The sequence below is a fragment of the Diplotaxodon limnothrissa genome, linkage group LG3 (assembly GCF_057381915.1).
Source record: "Diplotaxodon limnothrissa isolate DT_005_m linkage group LG3, D_limnothrissa_male_GT1.1, whole genome shotgun sequence".
Lineage (NCBI taxonomy): Eukaryota > Metazoa > Chordata > Actinopteri > Cichliformes > Cichlidae > Diplotaxodon > Diplotaxodon limnothrissa.
In genome coordinates, this window is record NC_140598.1 from 28,600,266 (window position 1) to 28,616,636 (window position 16,371).

General features: G+C 37.8%; 1 protein-coding gene and 1 pseudogene across 1 annotated transcript; one reads left to right on the forward strand and one right to left on the reverse strand.

Annotated features, from left to right (window-relative positions):
- Window positions 1-7,186: 7,186 nt before the first annotated feature.
- Window positions 7,187-7,412, reverse strand: LOC146635229 (costars family protein ABRACL pseudogene; annotated as a pseudogene).
- Window positions 7,413-13,196: 5,784 nt separating this feature from the next.
- LOC146635230 (programmed cell death 1 ligand 1-like) lies at window positions 13,197-14,695 on the forward strand. The gene is made up of 3 exons (XM_085346183.1): window positions 13,197-13,326; window positions 13,804-14,169; window positions 14,408-14,695. Exons 1-3 carry the CDS (start codon window positions 13,245-13,247, stop codon window positions 14,563-14,565), a joined length of 606 nt encoding a protein of 201 aa, XP_085202309.1. The 5' UTR covers window positions 13,197-13,244; the 3' UTR covers window positions 14,566-14,695.
- Window positions 14,696-16,371: the final 1,676 nt, after the last annotated feature.

Genomic DNA, 16,371 nt, shown 5'->3' on the forward strand with positions numbered 1-16,371 from the left:
TGTCACGTCACAGATTCTGAGACACAAACAGGTTTACACAGCGATTAATGTATAAAATGCTATCAAGGAGATGAATACAAACAGCAGGAGCATAACAACTCACCACCTCGCAACACTCTCTCACTCACTGCTTGTTATTACTGTGCGGAATACAAATGTTTTATGAAGGACAGAAGTCTAAAAAATGCCCAATCATCTAGAGTTTTAGAAAGTTCAGGAAGAAACTGAGACAATGCAAAAAGTCAAAAATATCTAAAGCTCGCTCAGAATTGGGGATGGGATACTTGATACTGATATTGTGACACTGTGTTTAGCTGACAAAGTGCAAATTTTTCAAAACACTGGCTGCGTTCCAAACCTCCCTCTTATCTCCTCTTCCTAACCTCTTTTCCTTGATCTTGATGGGAATGTCATTGAGGTCATGTAAAGGCTGATGGGAAGATTGATACTAAGAAAAGAGAAGAGCAATGCTCTGAAATTTGGAACATCACTAACAATGTGATGCTGAATGTTGGATATGTTGAACTTACAATATGCAAAACTTGGACTACAAAATCCATATCATACAAATCCATATCTGTACTCCAGTGACTTCTAAAATGAGAATATCCTGTGAAAAATATATTTTATTAGAAAGGTTTGAATTTTAAAGTAATGTTTAGGTCCAGATTTAAATTATTTTGATATTAAAAAGCTTTTAGATTTACTATAGAGACACAGTGCCAGTTTTGTGACAGCAAGTTAGGAACAGGAGAATTTTTGAGGCTGGTCTTATTGCATATCATTTTGTAGGAGTTTCCCTTTCAGGAGGAGAATATTTAAATGAGTAGCACAAATGTGAAAGTCTATTGCACACAATTTACTGGAAATGTCATTAATTGAAAAATCATATCTTGTGCTTGTTGTGGTTGTGATAGATGCTACAAGGAGTTTTAATTTTTAGGAGGAGAGATGCAATCAGAAGAAGTGTGTAATCGATAGTTTACGTGGATGGCTCAAAACTGTGGGGACATTACCAAAAACTCTTCTCTCCTCATACTGAGTGTTTAAAGTGAGCCCCACCAATCGTTCCTAAAAAATAATGAGAATTTACTCACAAGAATCTCATATTAACTGAATATTAACTTAAGTTAATTCTCTAATTAACATATTAACTCCTTGGAGGGCATTTCTATTCGATTCAATTATTAAAGAGAGACAATCTCCTGATTTCAATCTGAAAATTTTGAACACGACAATAGCGCCAAGTCACAGTTGCCTCAAGTCGCCTGCTATTTTTGTGCAAAGCTAACTGAACAGTCTGACTTTTGGTTCTAATCAAGGTACTGAGCTTGAATCCGTTAAGTTGAAGATGAGCAGACGATAATAAAAATGAAATATCTCTTCTTCCTCCTACATTCGAAAGAAAGTGAAACATAATTAACCAGGATGACAACTGAGATCAAAATTGGGTTAAGAGATGAAAATCATCCCAGAAGTCCTTGTAAATTCTCCTTAAATACAGTAACTAAGTACTTAAACCTCTGGCATTACAGAATGCTAACATCTGAGTAGCTCATGGTTGCGAGTAATTTTAATAATTAGTATATAATAATATATATAATATTAATATAATAATTAAATAGTCTTTGTCACTTTGTTGCTGCTATTTTTCCTTCAGCATCGTTTGAAGAAAAAAAAACACAACAGCCCTTCAATATCGTACTATGTGAATGGACAACAAAGATTGAAGAAACACTTCATTTGTAGCTGGAAAAATGCAACATTTGGACAGACTTATGGGAAAATCTTCATGAGATTCAGTCCTTACGATCCTCACATAATTAACGATTATTTTCAAACAACAAATTCACAAAGTATTTTTATAACATTTCATCCCCTGTTAGAGACAGATTGCTATTCTGAAAGTGAAACTTTTACAAATACATATTCCATAAGATCTAGTTCAAACTAACTGTCAGTCAAACTCCTCTTTTCCTAAGTCCATATCTATCCTCATCCACAAACAAAGTGAGTAGGAATATGAGACAGCAGGGACTTTGAAAAAAAATAATCCTGGAGCTGGAGTCAAACGCACAAAAACTTTAAATCAGCCAACGTGACATGTGTGTTTTGAATCACACCTCGGAGTACCTGCGCTTCATAAACCCGCCACACAAGCATCCATTATCCACATACTCATACATACTGAATCAATATAAAAAAAATATAATGTATAGGCTACCACTTCTTTAAACAAAATTTAAATATATATTCTGTTTTATAAAATAATAAAATAAATCTCACCCACAGAAGGACAACACGAAGAGGGCAACAAACAAGTCAGGTAGAGTAAAGCAGCAGATATCGTTTTAGGAGAAATCACGTGGTGACACAGCTGAGTTGCGGTGGTGCCAAACTGCATGGGAAGCGCCAACTTTCGTCTTATTTGCATTTCGTGGTGAGAGGAGGAGACTGTCTTTCGTGCTGTTCGCTGGTTTACTTTTTTTGCTCGTTTATCAGCGGGAAAACACAGCAAGGGAACTAAACCGAATCAAAGGAACGAGACGAGGAAAGTGAAACTAAATACAAAGCACAACAGACAACCAACATAAAACAGGGAAACAAAACGCAAGAACACTTTTCAAAGTGACACGAACTCAACAACAACATAACACACGGGAGGAATAAAGCGAATCAAGGAATATAAACCAAGTATAACAATAGACAGAAATAGTAAAACTAAGTAAATAAAAAAACTAAGAAAGCACGTGAATATAAACATAAACCAACCACAAAATATCTGCTGAAGGAAAAGAACCTAAAACTGAAAAAAAAAAACAAAAAAGAAAAACCAACCAAATCACGAGTCCGTGAAAGCTATATAATGGTTAAAAAAAACCTCAAGCAAACAAACAAAAAAAAAATTAATGTCCAAATTTATTCTTCCTCTATAATAACTTGTTTGCGCTGATTTTCAGTTCAGATTTCAGTCCATCATGACTCAGCTCTTTCTCCATCGGTAATAATCAATAATCATATGACCCAAAACACCATGAACATATTGCAATGCAATATAATGTGTGTGATAGAAATGAAAACTATTAAATGAATTTATTATTTTGCGCCCTTTTTAATTTTAGACAAAAAGTGCAGTTTTGGACTGACAAAAATGCCCCATTTTTAGACATGGAAAAGGTTATTCTTAAAAACAGCTGCTTCTTAACAACAGAGAGCAGGATGGGGGAGATGGAGGCTGCACGCCCCGTTAAGCATTATTTCGTTTTATTTGCTTTTGCTTAATCCGAAACAAGGAACATAGGAAGCACAGGTACACGCCACACCTCTGCATGAGTCGGTCGCACAGGAGCAAGAGTCCACGCGATGGTGTGTTTCGTCTCGCACATCAGCCAGTGTGGGTACAATGACAATCTCTCGAACTCCTCCCAGACCCGTCAATAAAATCATTAAGATATTTTTTGATAAACTGCCAAAGAGCCATTTTTACCCCCCAGTTCAGACGCCTCTGCATTAGGATCTGATCCAGCAAACCCGAGGAGAGCAGCGGACACGAACCACTGTTGAACCATGTGTGAAATAAAATTAAATGAAAAAATGATTGTGAAGAAGTGACGGACATTTGATGGCAGGTCTTAGATAATCGTGAGTTATTGTGTCTGATTGTAAGATTGTAAAATTGCAAAATTGTAAAAAACACAAAACTCTGGAAGAGGCGTACACGCACTTTGGAAAAGTAAAGGCGTGTTGCATTCTCTAAAACTGTTTTGTGAACAGTTGTCCAAGTATATATTCCTTTTAAAATGTGACACATGTAATATGATCATCAAAGAACGTGATTTTTATAAAACATGTATTCTTCTGTTTTGAAAGTGTCAGATTTTCATAAAACATTTATTAGTGTAGCGGCAATCTTCGGTCCTTCGTCGCTTCTGCTGGACGTAAAGTTTCTGACTCGTGCTTGGCTGTAGGCCTTTCGGTAGCAAAAACGAGGTGAATGTAAAAAAGAAAAAAAGGAAAACGTTTATTTACTCCACACAAACCGAAAACTCCAAAACAAATGCCTCCAGTGGAGCTCCGTTTACATCTATTTTATGTCATAAACGATAAACAACTGTTGCTCCACCACATTGCGGCCTAACACACCCGCTTTGTCAGTGAGAACGTGTTGATGACACCTACCACCACTTTACAACAACCCAATAGATTAAGAAAGCAGGACAAATTTAGAGCATATGGACCATAGTATATTGTATTACAACATAAAATAATCCAGATTGTAACTAGAAACTCAGATTACAGATCATAACAAAATACTCAAATACTGTCCGATGTATTTGAGTAAAATATTGGCCTGGACTGTCTAAGCTCCAATAATTAGTATGTTGTAATTTGTTTAGACTGTGTGTAATTTTTATAGAAACCTTGTCCATTGTATGTGTAATCATGAAAACATGTAAAACTCCACAGCAGTGATACTTGTTCTTACATAGGTGCATTTATTCTTTGTTGTGGTACTTTACTGTTCAAATGAAACACGATCTGATTTCTTTTTTTTTTCTTTTTTGGTAAAGTAAAGTCACTCTCACAGCACTGATTTTAGAGGAATGTTCAACAATTGTTCCAGACTGCCTTTTCTCCAGTGAGGGTTACGGTGAAATTGAGGTTGTTATTTTCTGTGATTGCACACTGCCCATGAGAGGACCTCTCAGTAAGCTGTACACCAGACGTTTTAATTCAGTTTTATCTATATATCACCAAATTGCAACAACAGTCACCTGGACGTGAAACTGTTAGTCACACAAATGGTGAACAGAAAGTAATTTTCCAATTGTGAAATCCACATTTTTCCAAACAGTTAACACAAAGGCCTAAACAGAGGCACTCATGCTCAAAGTGACACATTGTCTTTGCAAAAGGCTCTAATAATGCCAAAACATTTAAAATATGAAACAGAATCAGAAATAGTTTGATGCTAATTTTATTGAGTCAATGACTTTTTTCCAAACTGTGACTGAATATTGAAACACTGGAAATATTACAAAAAAATACATATAAACCAAAATAAAATCTATTACAGTATAAGAAATTGCCACTTTTGATACTCAATCGCTCACCTTAGACCTCCTCAACTGATGCTGGTAAAGAACTACACAGATGTGGCATCTTTGAAGGCCTGCAGACTGATTGCGAAATGAAAGTTTGTGGTAAGGACTTCAAAAACAGGTGATTTATTGATTTCATACTGATCTTGGTAGTTTCTAATAGTTAGAAATAGGTGATTTCTGTTTGGTTACCACAGCTTAAACAATGGGGTTTGGACTGCTTGAATGAGATTAATTGTTTTGCAAAAAGGTGGGGAAAAGTTGTCAAGCCAATGAGAAAGGGTTAACACATTTCCAAGAAGTGTCTCCTGCTCTGCTCAGATAGTGATGATGAAAACTGAGGGGATCCAGTCTCTGTAGGCAGGTCAAAGCAATTAAGAAAAACTGTAACGTCTTGATGCATGCTCAATCATCCAGGTAAGTAAATCTCCAAAAGTTGATTCTGTTCATCTGGACGTAGCGTTTTCAGTGGGAGAAACATTTCGTCGCTCATCCAAGTGACTTCTTCAGTCTCAGCTGACTGCAGGTTTCCCCAATCTTATAAACAGTACATTTGCATAATGACTGAAACCAGCCCACTGAAGGAACAAAGGGCTGGGAGGTCAGACTGAAGAAGTCACTTGGATGAGTGACGAAACGTTTTTCTCACAGAAAACGTTACGTCCAGATGAACAGAATCAACTTATGTGCCACTGACATGAGTGTCATGTTACTCCATACAGAACCCCATTAAAACAAAATAATAGAAAAATAAATAACAAAATTATCTTTAAATGTCTGACTTGTGCCATTGAAACCTTCTTTTCAGTTAGTTAACCAGTTTCAGTTTCTAAAAATATCATTTGTGCAGGAATAGAAAGGTGAACCATGAGTCCTGCTTTCTTATCTAAAAATGTCCTGAAATAACATGTTGACCTTTTTTTTACTGTCTTAAAAAGAAGGTGAACATGATGAATGTAACATGATTGGCTTCCATGCTAAAGACTGAATTTACTGGAGAAAAGACTGTTTTTATGCTGACCCTATGCTCGATTAGGGCTGTCACAATGGCAGGTTTTCATGACATTACTGTAACCAAATGAGATCACTTTAAGCATATTAGCCCCACATGTTACAAGTAATGGATCACTATGGATTATTGTAGGGTCTACCTGACAATATAAAATGCATTGAGGCAACTGTTTATTGTGATTTGGTGCTGTATAAATAAAATTATATTGACTACATTGAATTAAACATTTTACAAAAAAAGAAGAAGAAGAAAACAAACAAAAACAAAAAAAAACCTCAGCAGTTTCACATTTAGGTGCTGATCCCATGATTTCAGCATGGCCCTATTGTCTTTGTGGCTGTGGATCATGTGACACTGACTCACATGGAAAGTGCAGTGTGCCGTGTAACCCAATGAAAGTAAAATGGAAAAATAAAGAAATGGATCTTTGATAATGATTTAAAGAGCAAAAGTGAGGAAGCTCAACTGCGTTCGGATCCTGGGGTTTGTTCCCAGTGTTTTGTGGACTTCTGAATCTATGTAGTATTGTGTTTTGAAAAGTGGGGTATGTTTCTAATTTTAAGTGTTTTGTTAATTTATTAAGTTCTTTCTGTGTTCAGGCTGTCCTGAAAGTGAAGTTGAGCATTGCTCATATACATATATCCTTCATGTAAGTAGGCGACATGCTCTACAGTAACCCCAAGCTTACAGCACCTGGTATTCCCAGGCAAATTCCCATCCAAGTGCTAACCAGGCTCAACCCTGCTTAGCTTTTAGGATCACATAAGTTTAGGTGTGCTCAGGGTGGTAAAGCTGTAAGCTATGTCCTGTGGGGGTCTGGGGTCATGATAATAAACTGTAGAGGCAAGTGAATGCATTAGCAAAAAGTATTATATTCCTGATCTGTGGTCCAAATCATTGAAGCATAAAATACTTAATTTGTCACACTGAAAGCAAAAAGCAAAAAAATCCTATGCAGAAATGCCAGCTGAGTCTGGCGGTGTACTGTTAAGTCAAATCCGATTGGTGATTGGAGTTCAGTTCTAAAACTGAGTGTTGTGAAGGAAAGCTGTCCTATCCCAGCACCGGCTTCTCATTCTTGGAGCCGGATGATGTCAACGTTGTTGTGGACACTTTGCAGAACCAGCTCTCCCTGGAAGGCAATCACCTTCTTCCTAGTGGCCGTCAGAGTGGCCACCAGCGCTTCATAAGATGTTGGCACAGCGCTCGTGATTAAACAAGACACAGAACTTTGTGATAAATTTAGCATTTTCACTGCCCAGTTGCTGGATCCCCAGAACCAGCAAATCAAGAGACATTTAATTTTATATTTTAATCATATATTTTTTATATTTTAATTGTTGCTGATTACTTTGACTTGTTTTTGCTTGTAATGACGTGAAGGACGACTTTCTGATGAATCGTCACCGGTGGAAAATGATGCTGCGCTCAGAGAACTCCCTTTAGAAATGCAGACACCTGCACTGTGTTACCTCTGAAAACAAAAATGCAAATAACAACAAACTATCCAAGAAAATCTTTCTGATGCATAAGGAACAAACTGTTTGAGATTATCACATTTTTTCTTCTTATTTCTTCTTAGATTCCAAATTTCTTAACATGAATCACAATTTATAACTACAGATATGCGAGGTCAGAAATTCAAAACTATTTCACAGCACACTTTTATTTTCAGAACAACTCACATGTACTTTACACACAAACTAAAATGTCATTTGCTTGAAATATAGGAAGCTTTTACTATTCATTTTTGTTTATGTAATATTCATAACTTATGGTTAGACGTCCAGTAGTAGAAGTACCTGTGCTGTGATGTTTAAATTAGATTAAAGCATTTAACTATGGTGGCCCTGAGAGGCCAAATCCACTGCAAGCTGAGAAAAGCAAAAGGTCAACAAACATATGAATCTCAGATTTAGAAAACACATTATCTGCATCTTTTTCTCCCTCGCAACACAAACAAATCCCCGGCTTCTTTTCAGTGAGCCTCTCTGCTCCTTCACATGTTTCAGTTTTTTGTCACTTGCACAGCTGTTCCACTACGTTATTGTCTCCCCTAAATAACTTCACTTGTGTCTTTATGCAGCATTTTTTTTGTTTTTCTATTTGCTTATGTTTTCTTGCGTTGCAGTGCATTTCATCTCTCAGGGCCACCATGTCAAACAGGTGTAGGTCCCAAACAGATGCTGCAGAAATGAGGGAACTAAAAGCAGCTACAACAACAATTAAGATGAGGTTTGCATTCATAAAATTGTTTTAAAAAAAAAAAGGAGCTTTTGAAGAAGTTGTGGTTTCTTATTAAAATAATAATAAACACAAAAATCGAGATTGAGCTTCTGTTTCTCTTTTTCCTTAACTAGCCTACATTTCATATAAAACCTAATCTCAGCTTTAACAAACTGGGCTTTCGGTTTTCACACGCACTCTGGATAAATAATATGACTGGTTCAGTAACATCATCGTTACAGTGCACGGGATTGGTCTGTTTCCTTTGGGCTTTTGTGTCATGAGTCGTAAAACCAAAGAAAAAATTCTGCGCAGATTAGAATCACTCTACCGTAAATACAAGAAAAGCTGCGCCGAGTGAAAAAGAAACGATCTGCATCCTCATCCAGATCTCGGTTCGGCTGTTCATGACCTGGGTTGTGGAAGGAAGGAAGTGGAAGATGCACTTTTCCCACATGAGTAGAACAAATTGGGTTCCCAGTACACACTGAGCCAATACCAATAATAACTGCCAGATGGGTCAGACGTGCACATACTCACAAGGGTCAGAAATGCAACATGACACCCACTGGAGGCTTCACCAGTAAGACCTACAGCAGATCAGAAGATGACTGAAAAGAAGAAACTCTTCAAAGCTCTGATGAAACTCTTAAAAAATATAAAATTACACATTTCTGGAGTCGTACGGTCAACAAAACGCACCACCGACGCCGGCTGCTCTGGGCGTTAGCACCACCGGAGTCCAATACGACATCATCATGGACTACAAAAGACATTTCATATGATAAAAAGGATTTTATTTCATCCGCACAATGAATCATAAATCAATTTTAATGTGGATTTTCCTGACGTGTGCTTATCCACTCTTCTCATCTGCAGCAGGGGAAAAAGCTTTTAAAGGTACAACGGAATAAGGAAGACGAGACTACAGAACAAAGCACAGCCCAAAAATGAAAATGGAGACATCCAGTACCCAGAGGTTGCCACTCCTTCCCTCTAAACTATGGACCAAGTGTCCAAACACTGCAGTGAGGTACACAATTCACATAAGAAAGTTCATAAATGGAAAAAATAAGACAGGATAAACCTTTAATTCAAATACATGAGAATCAAATGTTTTTGGATTAAAATGCAAAGACACGTGCATGAATTATTTTGTAGTCAAAGAGGCTGTCCACTTACAAAGTAGTTAATCAGTAAAACCAGGAATTAAAAACTTTTGAAGTCTAAAACCTGAGTGCACACGTAAAGTATCAGCCACTCTGTCTATCACTTTAAAGACTTTACATTATTTTAATGCAGATTAACCTCTAATAATAATAGCAGCTCTCTTCTGTCCTGAATCAGGCCTTCTAGCACTGAGAAGGATTTAAGAAGTGTACTACAACATAGGTGTACTATGTCGTCATTGACAGAGATGTAACCTCTGCAGGGTTGTGAGATGGAGGGAGGAGGACAATTAATGAATCAGGAAGTGCAGAGGATTAGTCAGGAGGAAGTAAGGGTAGCAATGAAGTGGATGAGGACTGGAAAGGTTCAGATGACATAAGTGTGGAGGTTTGAACATGTCTGGGAGAGAGGGCAGTGGACCTTTAGCAGATTATTTAAACATGATCCTGCAGAGTGAGTGAAGGCCTGAGAAATGGAGAATAGGTCTGAAGGGCAGACAGATGAAGGATGGAGACGTGTCTTTGATTCTGAAGGATTTGATGATTAAGGAAACTATATAAAAATATACGAGTGCCGTGTTGTCCAGGGAGTGGAAGGACCTATGATTCTAATCAGCATCATCACCGTGAGTTGTTTAGTACTTTTCTGTTTAATAATTTCTTATATTTTCAGACTATCTTTCTACTATATTTCGAAGTTGGATTGATCATTGGTCGGCAGTTCTGAAGGCAAAAGGGAGTGCAACTCAGTACTAGCAAAGTGTACCTAATAAAGTGGCCAATAATGTATATTACTATGGATAGATCAAAAAAATTGAACCTATAGTTGTGCTTTTATTTGTTGTTGCATTCAGTGTCTATAAAATTCATGTGTAGCAGGCTTTTATTTTAAAGAGCTGAGCACTCCTGATCCGTGTGATGTCACTGAGGAGGTTGGACTTTATGTGAAACCAGCTGTGAACAGCAGGTGTGAACAAACCTATAAAAAGTATTTACAGAAGACATTTTATAAAACTTGTATTAGTATGAAGTTTCCTCCATATCAGATGCAAAACAGCTGATGCACATTCATAAAGTGGAGTTTTTACATTTTCAGTGGTGAAGACTCAGAGTTGAAGAGTGTTGTAGCACTCCAGTGCCAGTAGAGGGCAGCAACCGAACAGTTTATTCTATTAACAATTCGTCAGAAGGTTAAGAGGGGGTCAGCTTCAGTGCACTAACTTGAAACTAAATCCAGAACTAACTTTTTTGCTAAATCAGCTTCTGATTGAAGAACAGGCTTTAAAAAACAGAAAAAAAGACTATTTGAACTATCAGCTGCTATCAGGTGCCTTCACACCTGTTACCACATCTTCTAATATAAACACACCAAATCAATAGACTTATTACAGTGTTATGAATTTAAATCCATGGAGGTTTGTGAAAGTGTGATGTGTTTTTATGTGACATCGTGATTTAAAGTTCAGTGAAGACAAACACTAATGAGCATGTGGAGTGAGCTACATACTGCAGAAACAGTTCTGGTTTAGTCTATTGTTCATGTGTCACAATACAGCATTATAGTTCAAGGCCAGTGTCATAGTAATGAATGTTAAAACAGAAGTGTTTTTGAGGTGTTTAATGTCAGCTTAATGTCAGGAAAATGCATCACCAGAGTTCATGTGAGAAAACCAAACACATTGTACATAAAGGAAGTTTATTAGTGCTGCAAATAATTTTGTTTACATAAAAAATGATTTGCATTCATTAAAATAAGTTTGACCTTGAAATGTGAATTTGTATGATACTAAGCTGTGTAACAAATCCACACGACCACATGATTACAAATGACCTGTACTGCTGCTTCACATGAAAAAAATCATGTTAATTTCTTTGTTTATTACATTGCACAGTGAAACAGACAGTGTTAAGAGCATACAGGCAAACATCACATTCATTAAAAGTACTAATTCGTTTCTAAACTTTAAATGAGCACATTAAAGATTTTCTTAAACATGGTGTCTGTTCTGACTCGCTTTACAAATTGAAGTCACTTTTTACTTTATTCTTTATGGAAACTTGCTGCTGAACACTTTAGTCATGAAGCAGATGTTTTAAATAATATTTTACTGTAATTTGTGATCCATCCTGTAGATGCAGGAAAATCTGTTCCTGAACTTCAGATTTACAGGTTTTAGATTTCTGTCCATAAAACCTGTTCCTATAAAATGTGTAGCTGTTTGATAAGCAGACGACTCTGAGCTCTGCTTGTACTTAACTTCACGAGGAGAACAAACAGAATATAAACCAGTGTGTTTACAGTGAATGTGTCAGGTCTGAGCTGCTGTGTGGACCAGTTAGAGAGCAGCAGCTGGATCCCAGTGGTTGGACTGGTGGACGACTTCAGTGAGGAGTAGATGACATTTGGCTCTGGTAGAAACTCTGCACACACAAACACACAGGAGGAGAATATAAGCACAAAGCAGAGCCTCTCTGTTCTCTTTATAAACAGCAAAGTGAAAGAAGGAGAACATGTCAGTGAACGCGTCACAGTGTTTTTTTTACACCAGTCTTATAACAAAGTAAAAATCTCTAAAATCTGTTTGTGAGACACAAACTCAGCTCTTCCATGTTTTGCTGTTGCTAATTAAACGCCCATTCTCACTCCCGAGGAGTAACATGCTGGCGTTGCCATAGTTTTGTCACGTCCCGCGGCAAAGGAGACCATCGGCGTTTTTATGGTACGCGGCGGGTTATGGCTGAAATGCAGTGCAATGACGCCCCCGCGGTGATAAACGTTCCAGCCCTGCTGACTAAAATCGCCCCTGGTTTTAGATGAGATGTTAATTTTAATTAATACCAACATTTTGCTGCATTTTTGTTATAAGAATATGAACATTCAGTGCATATTTGTACTGCGCATTGTTCTCCTGGCACGCCAGAGTGTCACGTATTTTAAAACGTTGTCAAATCTACTTAAACTGTGTCTGGTCCAGTGCAGGCCCTTCACTGTCACTGATGACACCTGGTCTAAGTCATGCTTAGAAGCTGATTGTTTATGACAGCTGATACAACGACTCAGAGATAGCATTAGCAACGGGTGGTATTGACCATACTACTACCAGAGCCTTGGGATCCATGTTTGGCTACGATCCCGCGGCTGTTACACTCCTCGCTGTGTCGAGGGTAGACAGTAGCATAACCAACTCCTCTAAACTACTGTCCTGTCGGTAGCTAGCTCTGTCCGTTAGCTCTACGGTGGTGTCTGGGATTAGCAGGTTTCTACTAAACCACTGCAGCTGAGGATAAAGTTGTTCGATCAGCAGCTCCAGTCCTTCGAGTTTACGTTTTGTGTGCGTGTGTGTGTTTTCTACAGTCATTGGTGTGGAGTGGTTGTACTCTTTAGCCTAGCCTCACTCTTCATCAGTTTCCCACTTCCGCTATTTCCGCGCGTGCACCGCCGGTGTTTACTCGACGTCCAGACAAGCGATAAAACGTGAACTGTGTGTGACGTAATCCAGGACCCAAGTGCATCACACACAAACACACCACACGTAAAAAAAAATTAAAGCCACGCCCACTAACATCAGCAGCTTCAGGCAAACGGGGCTTGACCAATCAGCACCTCATCTGATGATCAGCATGTGTGAACTTTAATAACACTACAAAATACTACCAAAGAGTCACACTCTGACTTCTACATCTTTGCCTCAGCATTACAAAGACTCCTCAAGAGGCTTTTAATCCATTCACACAATGACTCGAAGATCATTTCAAGTGTGGATTTTCCTGCTGTGTGCTTATCAACTCTTTTCACACGCAACTGCTGAAAACAAAGGTAATATCTTTAAAAAATAATTATATATATATATATATATATATATATATATATATATATATATATATATATATATATGACACTTTCACAAAGGCGTTTAAAGACAGGAAACTTCGTAACACTTTCCTGTCTGTATTGTTTTTACACATTCTTATATCTAGAGTGCATACTAAAAAACAAGTCCTCATTAAGGTTCATGAAGCTACTTCGTTTGGCCTGAAATATGTATTTTTTACATTAGTTTTACTGCAGACTTCAGGAGCTATTTTGGAGCTCAATGTCATTCATCTGTGTTCTGTACTTAGTATACAAGATTGTGGTCAGCATCAGGTCTGATGGTCAAGTTTAAAGGATTCAACCACTATAAACCAGAGACTAGTGCTCTCTTTCTCTGTGATCCTCACTGTGACTTTCTGCTGTAGAAGTGAACACTTGATCCCTTTAACCTCTCTGCTTGTATGGTGTTCCTGCTTTCAGACCAGAAAGTCATCCCAGCTGAGTCTGGAGGGAATGTCACTCTGCCATGTCAAGCTCCAGACAAGGGCATCTCCGTTATAGTTGTAGAGTGGAGCAGAGCTGATATAGAAGATGAATATGTCCTTTCCTATCGGGATGGGCAGTTTGATCCTGAGGACCAGCATCCATCTTTTAAAAACCGGGTGGATCTGCAGGACAGACAGATGAAGGATGGAGATGTGTCTTTGATTCTGAACAATGTGACGATTAATGACACTGGAACATACGAGTGTCGTGTTGTCCAGAGAAGAACAAGCCGCAGGAAGAGAGCTCATCTGAAGACTGACCCCATCAGCATCATCACCCTGAGTGTTGTTGATCCTCCAGGTGAGTGAGTAGAGTTGAGTGTGTGTGTGATCAGAGGTGAAGCTGCTTCCTGCTTGTTGATGTTTGTTTCTAAAGATGTTGTTGATGAGACTTTGTAGAAAGCAGCTGGTCTGAGTGATGTGATCAGAGTGCAGTAGATAATGTCTGACAGCAGTTTGAAGAGGAAATGGATTCTGTTCTGTTCTTCACTCATCACCTACCTGACAGCTGACACCTCACACCTGTTTCTCACCTGCAGGTCAGACAGGAGGACACACAGAGGATGGAGGGAAGGAGGATGAATTTGTTGGACTGAAAGTTGGTCTGTTAGTTTCTGCTTTGCTTCTTGTTACTGCTCTTGTTGGTTTTTTGGTGTACAGAAAACGGCAACAGAGAAATTATCCTAATGAATTGTAGCATGTTTGAAATGCCCCAGAGGTTTTTACACCTTAATGGCGGTTCAACCTCTCAGTGTTGACTGAAATTATCCATCACATTGTGTATTTGGTGTTCAGCATCTTTGTGAAAGACTTCAACCTGTTCTTTAAGGCACGCTAAAGAACTTAAACTAAGGATTTATTCATCCGAAAAGAAAATTTAAATAATTGCTTAACGTTTCTTTTTTCTTTGGTGCAAAACATCAACGATCTGTCCAGCAAACATTTTCAGATTAAAAATTTGAACATTCAATAACAGCATTATTTGTAAAATATCTGAAAAACAGTCCAAAAAAACTGTCTGCTCGATGAGCTTCATGAACACCAGCTGGAAATCCTCATATTTGAAAAAGAATGCTGTGAGGTGGAGCTGTACTTACAGTTTAAATAGTTTAAATTCAGAGTATTGAAAGTTTATTGTATGTAGCTATTATTTATAGATGTTTTCTAAGCACTACTTGTACTGTTAAAGAGCACATCAGCATCTCCTTCTTTAAGCTGCTCCTGTTCACCACAGCGGATCATCTACCTCCATCTCCTGCTGCATGCCCCCATAAACTACATCAGAGAATCTTCTCTGAGGTCTTTTCCTCCTCTCTGACAGCTCCATATTCAACATCTTTGGCGCCAGTATATTCCCATTCCCTCCTCTGCACATGTCCACTTTGAATGTAATGTTAGCAATGATGAAGATGACTCAGAATTTTGTCTGTACTCATGAGCCTTCTTTTATCAGAATCTTTCTGATCTGTTGATGCTGTTTCTACTGGAGCTCTCCCCCTTCATATCCCTGTTTTTATTCCACAAGTGTTTTTATACCACAAAAATCACATGCCTTGATATGACTGTTATTGTTGTTATATAAACCCTATATAATGAAACCTATAAATTAAAGAAAATCAATCTCCAACTTTTCTTTTCTGTTTTTGTGCTCATAAAGTGTTTACATTTAATTTGATTTAATATCTGTGTGCATAAAACACTGAATGAAAAATGAGCCAGAGAACCTGACTGAGGAAGTGGATGCTGGGTTTCCGATTCACACTCTGATTGGCTGAGAGGTATAGCCTCACCTCAAAAGAGGGTTACTCCAGGTCATTGACACTGGGATTTGAATGATGGCATCAATGAGAACCTACAAACCCTACAAAGACATGCCATTCTCATAAGCAACAGTCCTTCTGTGCAAATGTTTACTCAGTATAACTGTCTTGCCTTTTCATCATGAATCATCAAAAAGTGGATCATGAAGTGGAAACGGTGACTTATTTCCATCAAAACACATTAAGGATTAAAAAATTAAAAAAAGATACTGTAACATTTTTATATATTTCAAAAGAACGATCAAAGAAAGTGTGATGTACCATGCTCTTATGTTTTACAGATAACTTCCCTCTCAGTTCCTATTCAGGCGCTCAAAGGAAAGTAATCACTTGGAAAACCTCACTAAGGGACATTAACATCAGCGTTTAAGCTGAATTCATTTGCAGGTTTATACATGTCCCTTCTCTGTCTAGCTGAAGTAGTTTCCATGGCACTTTTAAACTTATTTCTCCATCAAAATAATTTTTAATCTCAAATATACAGAAAGAAATGGAGCCTGACTTTAGTGTTTGAGAAAGAAGTTCAACAATGACTCACTGATGGCTGAGCTTCAGACTAAATCTGTTGTCCTCTCTGATCTTTACGGGGTTTTTTAGCTGTCATTGTGCACAGAGTATAAAATAACAGTTGGTTTCAAAAATTAAAAACACTCAGCTGCTTTTGAACCACTCACTGATGCTAC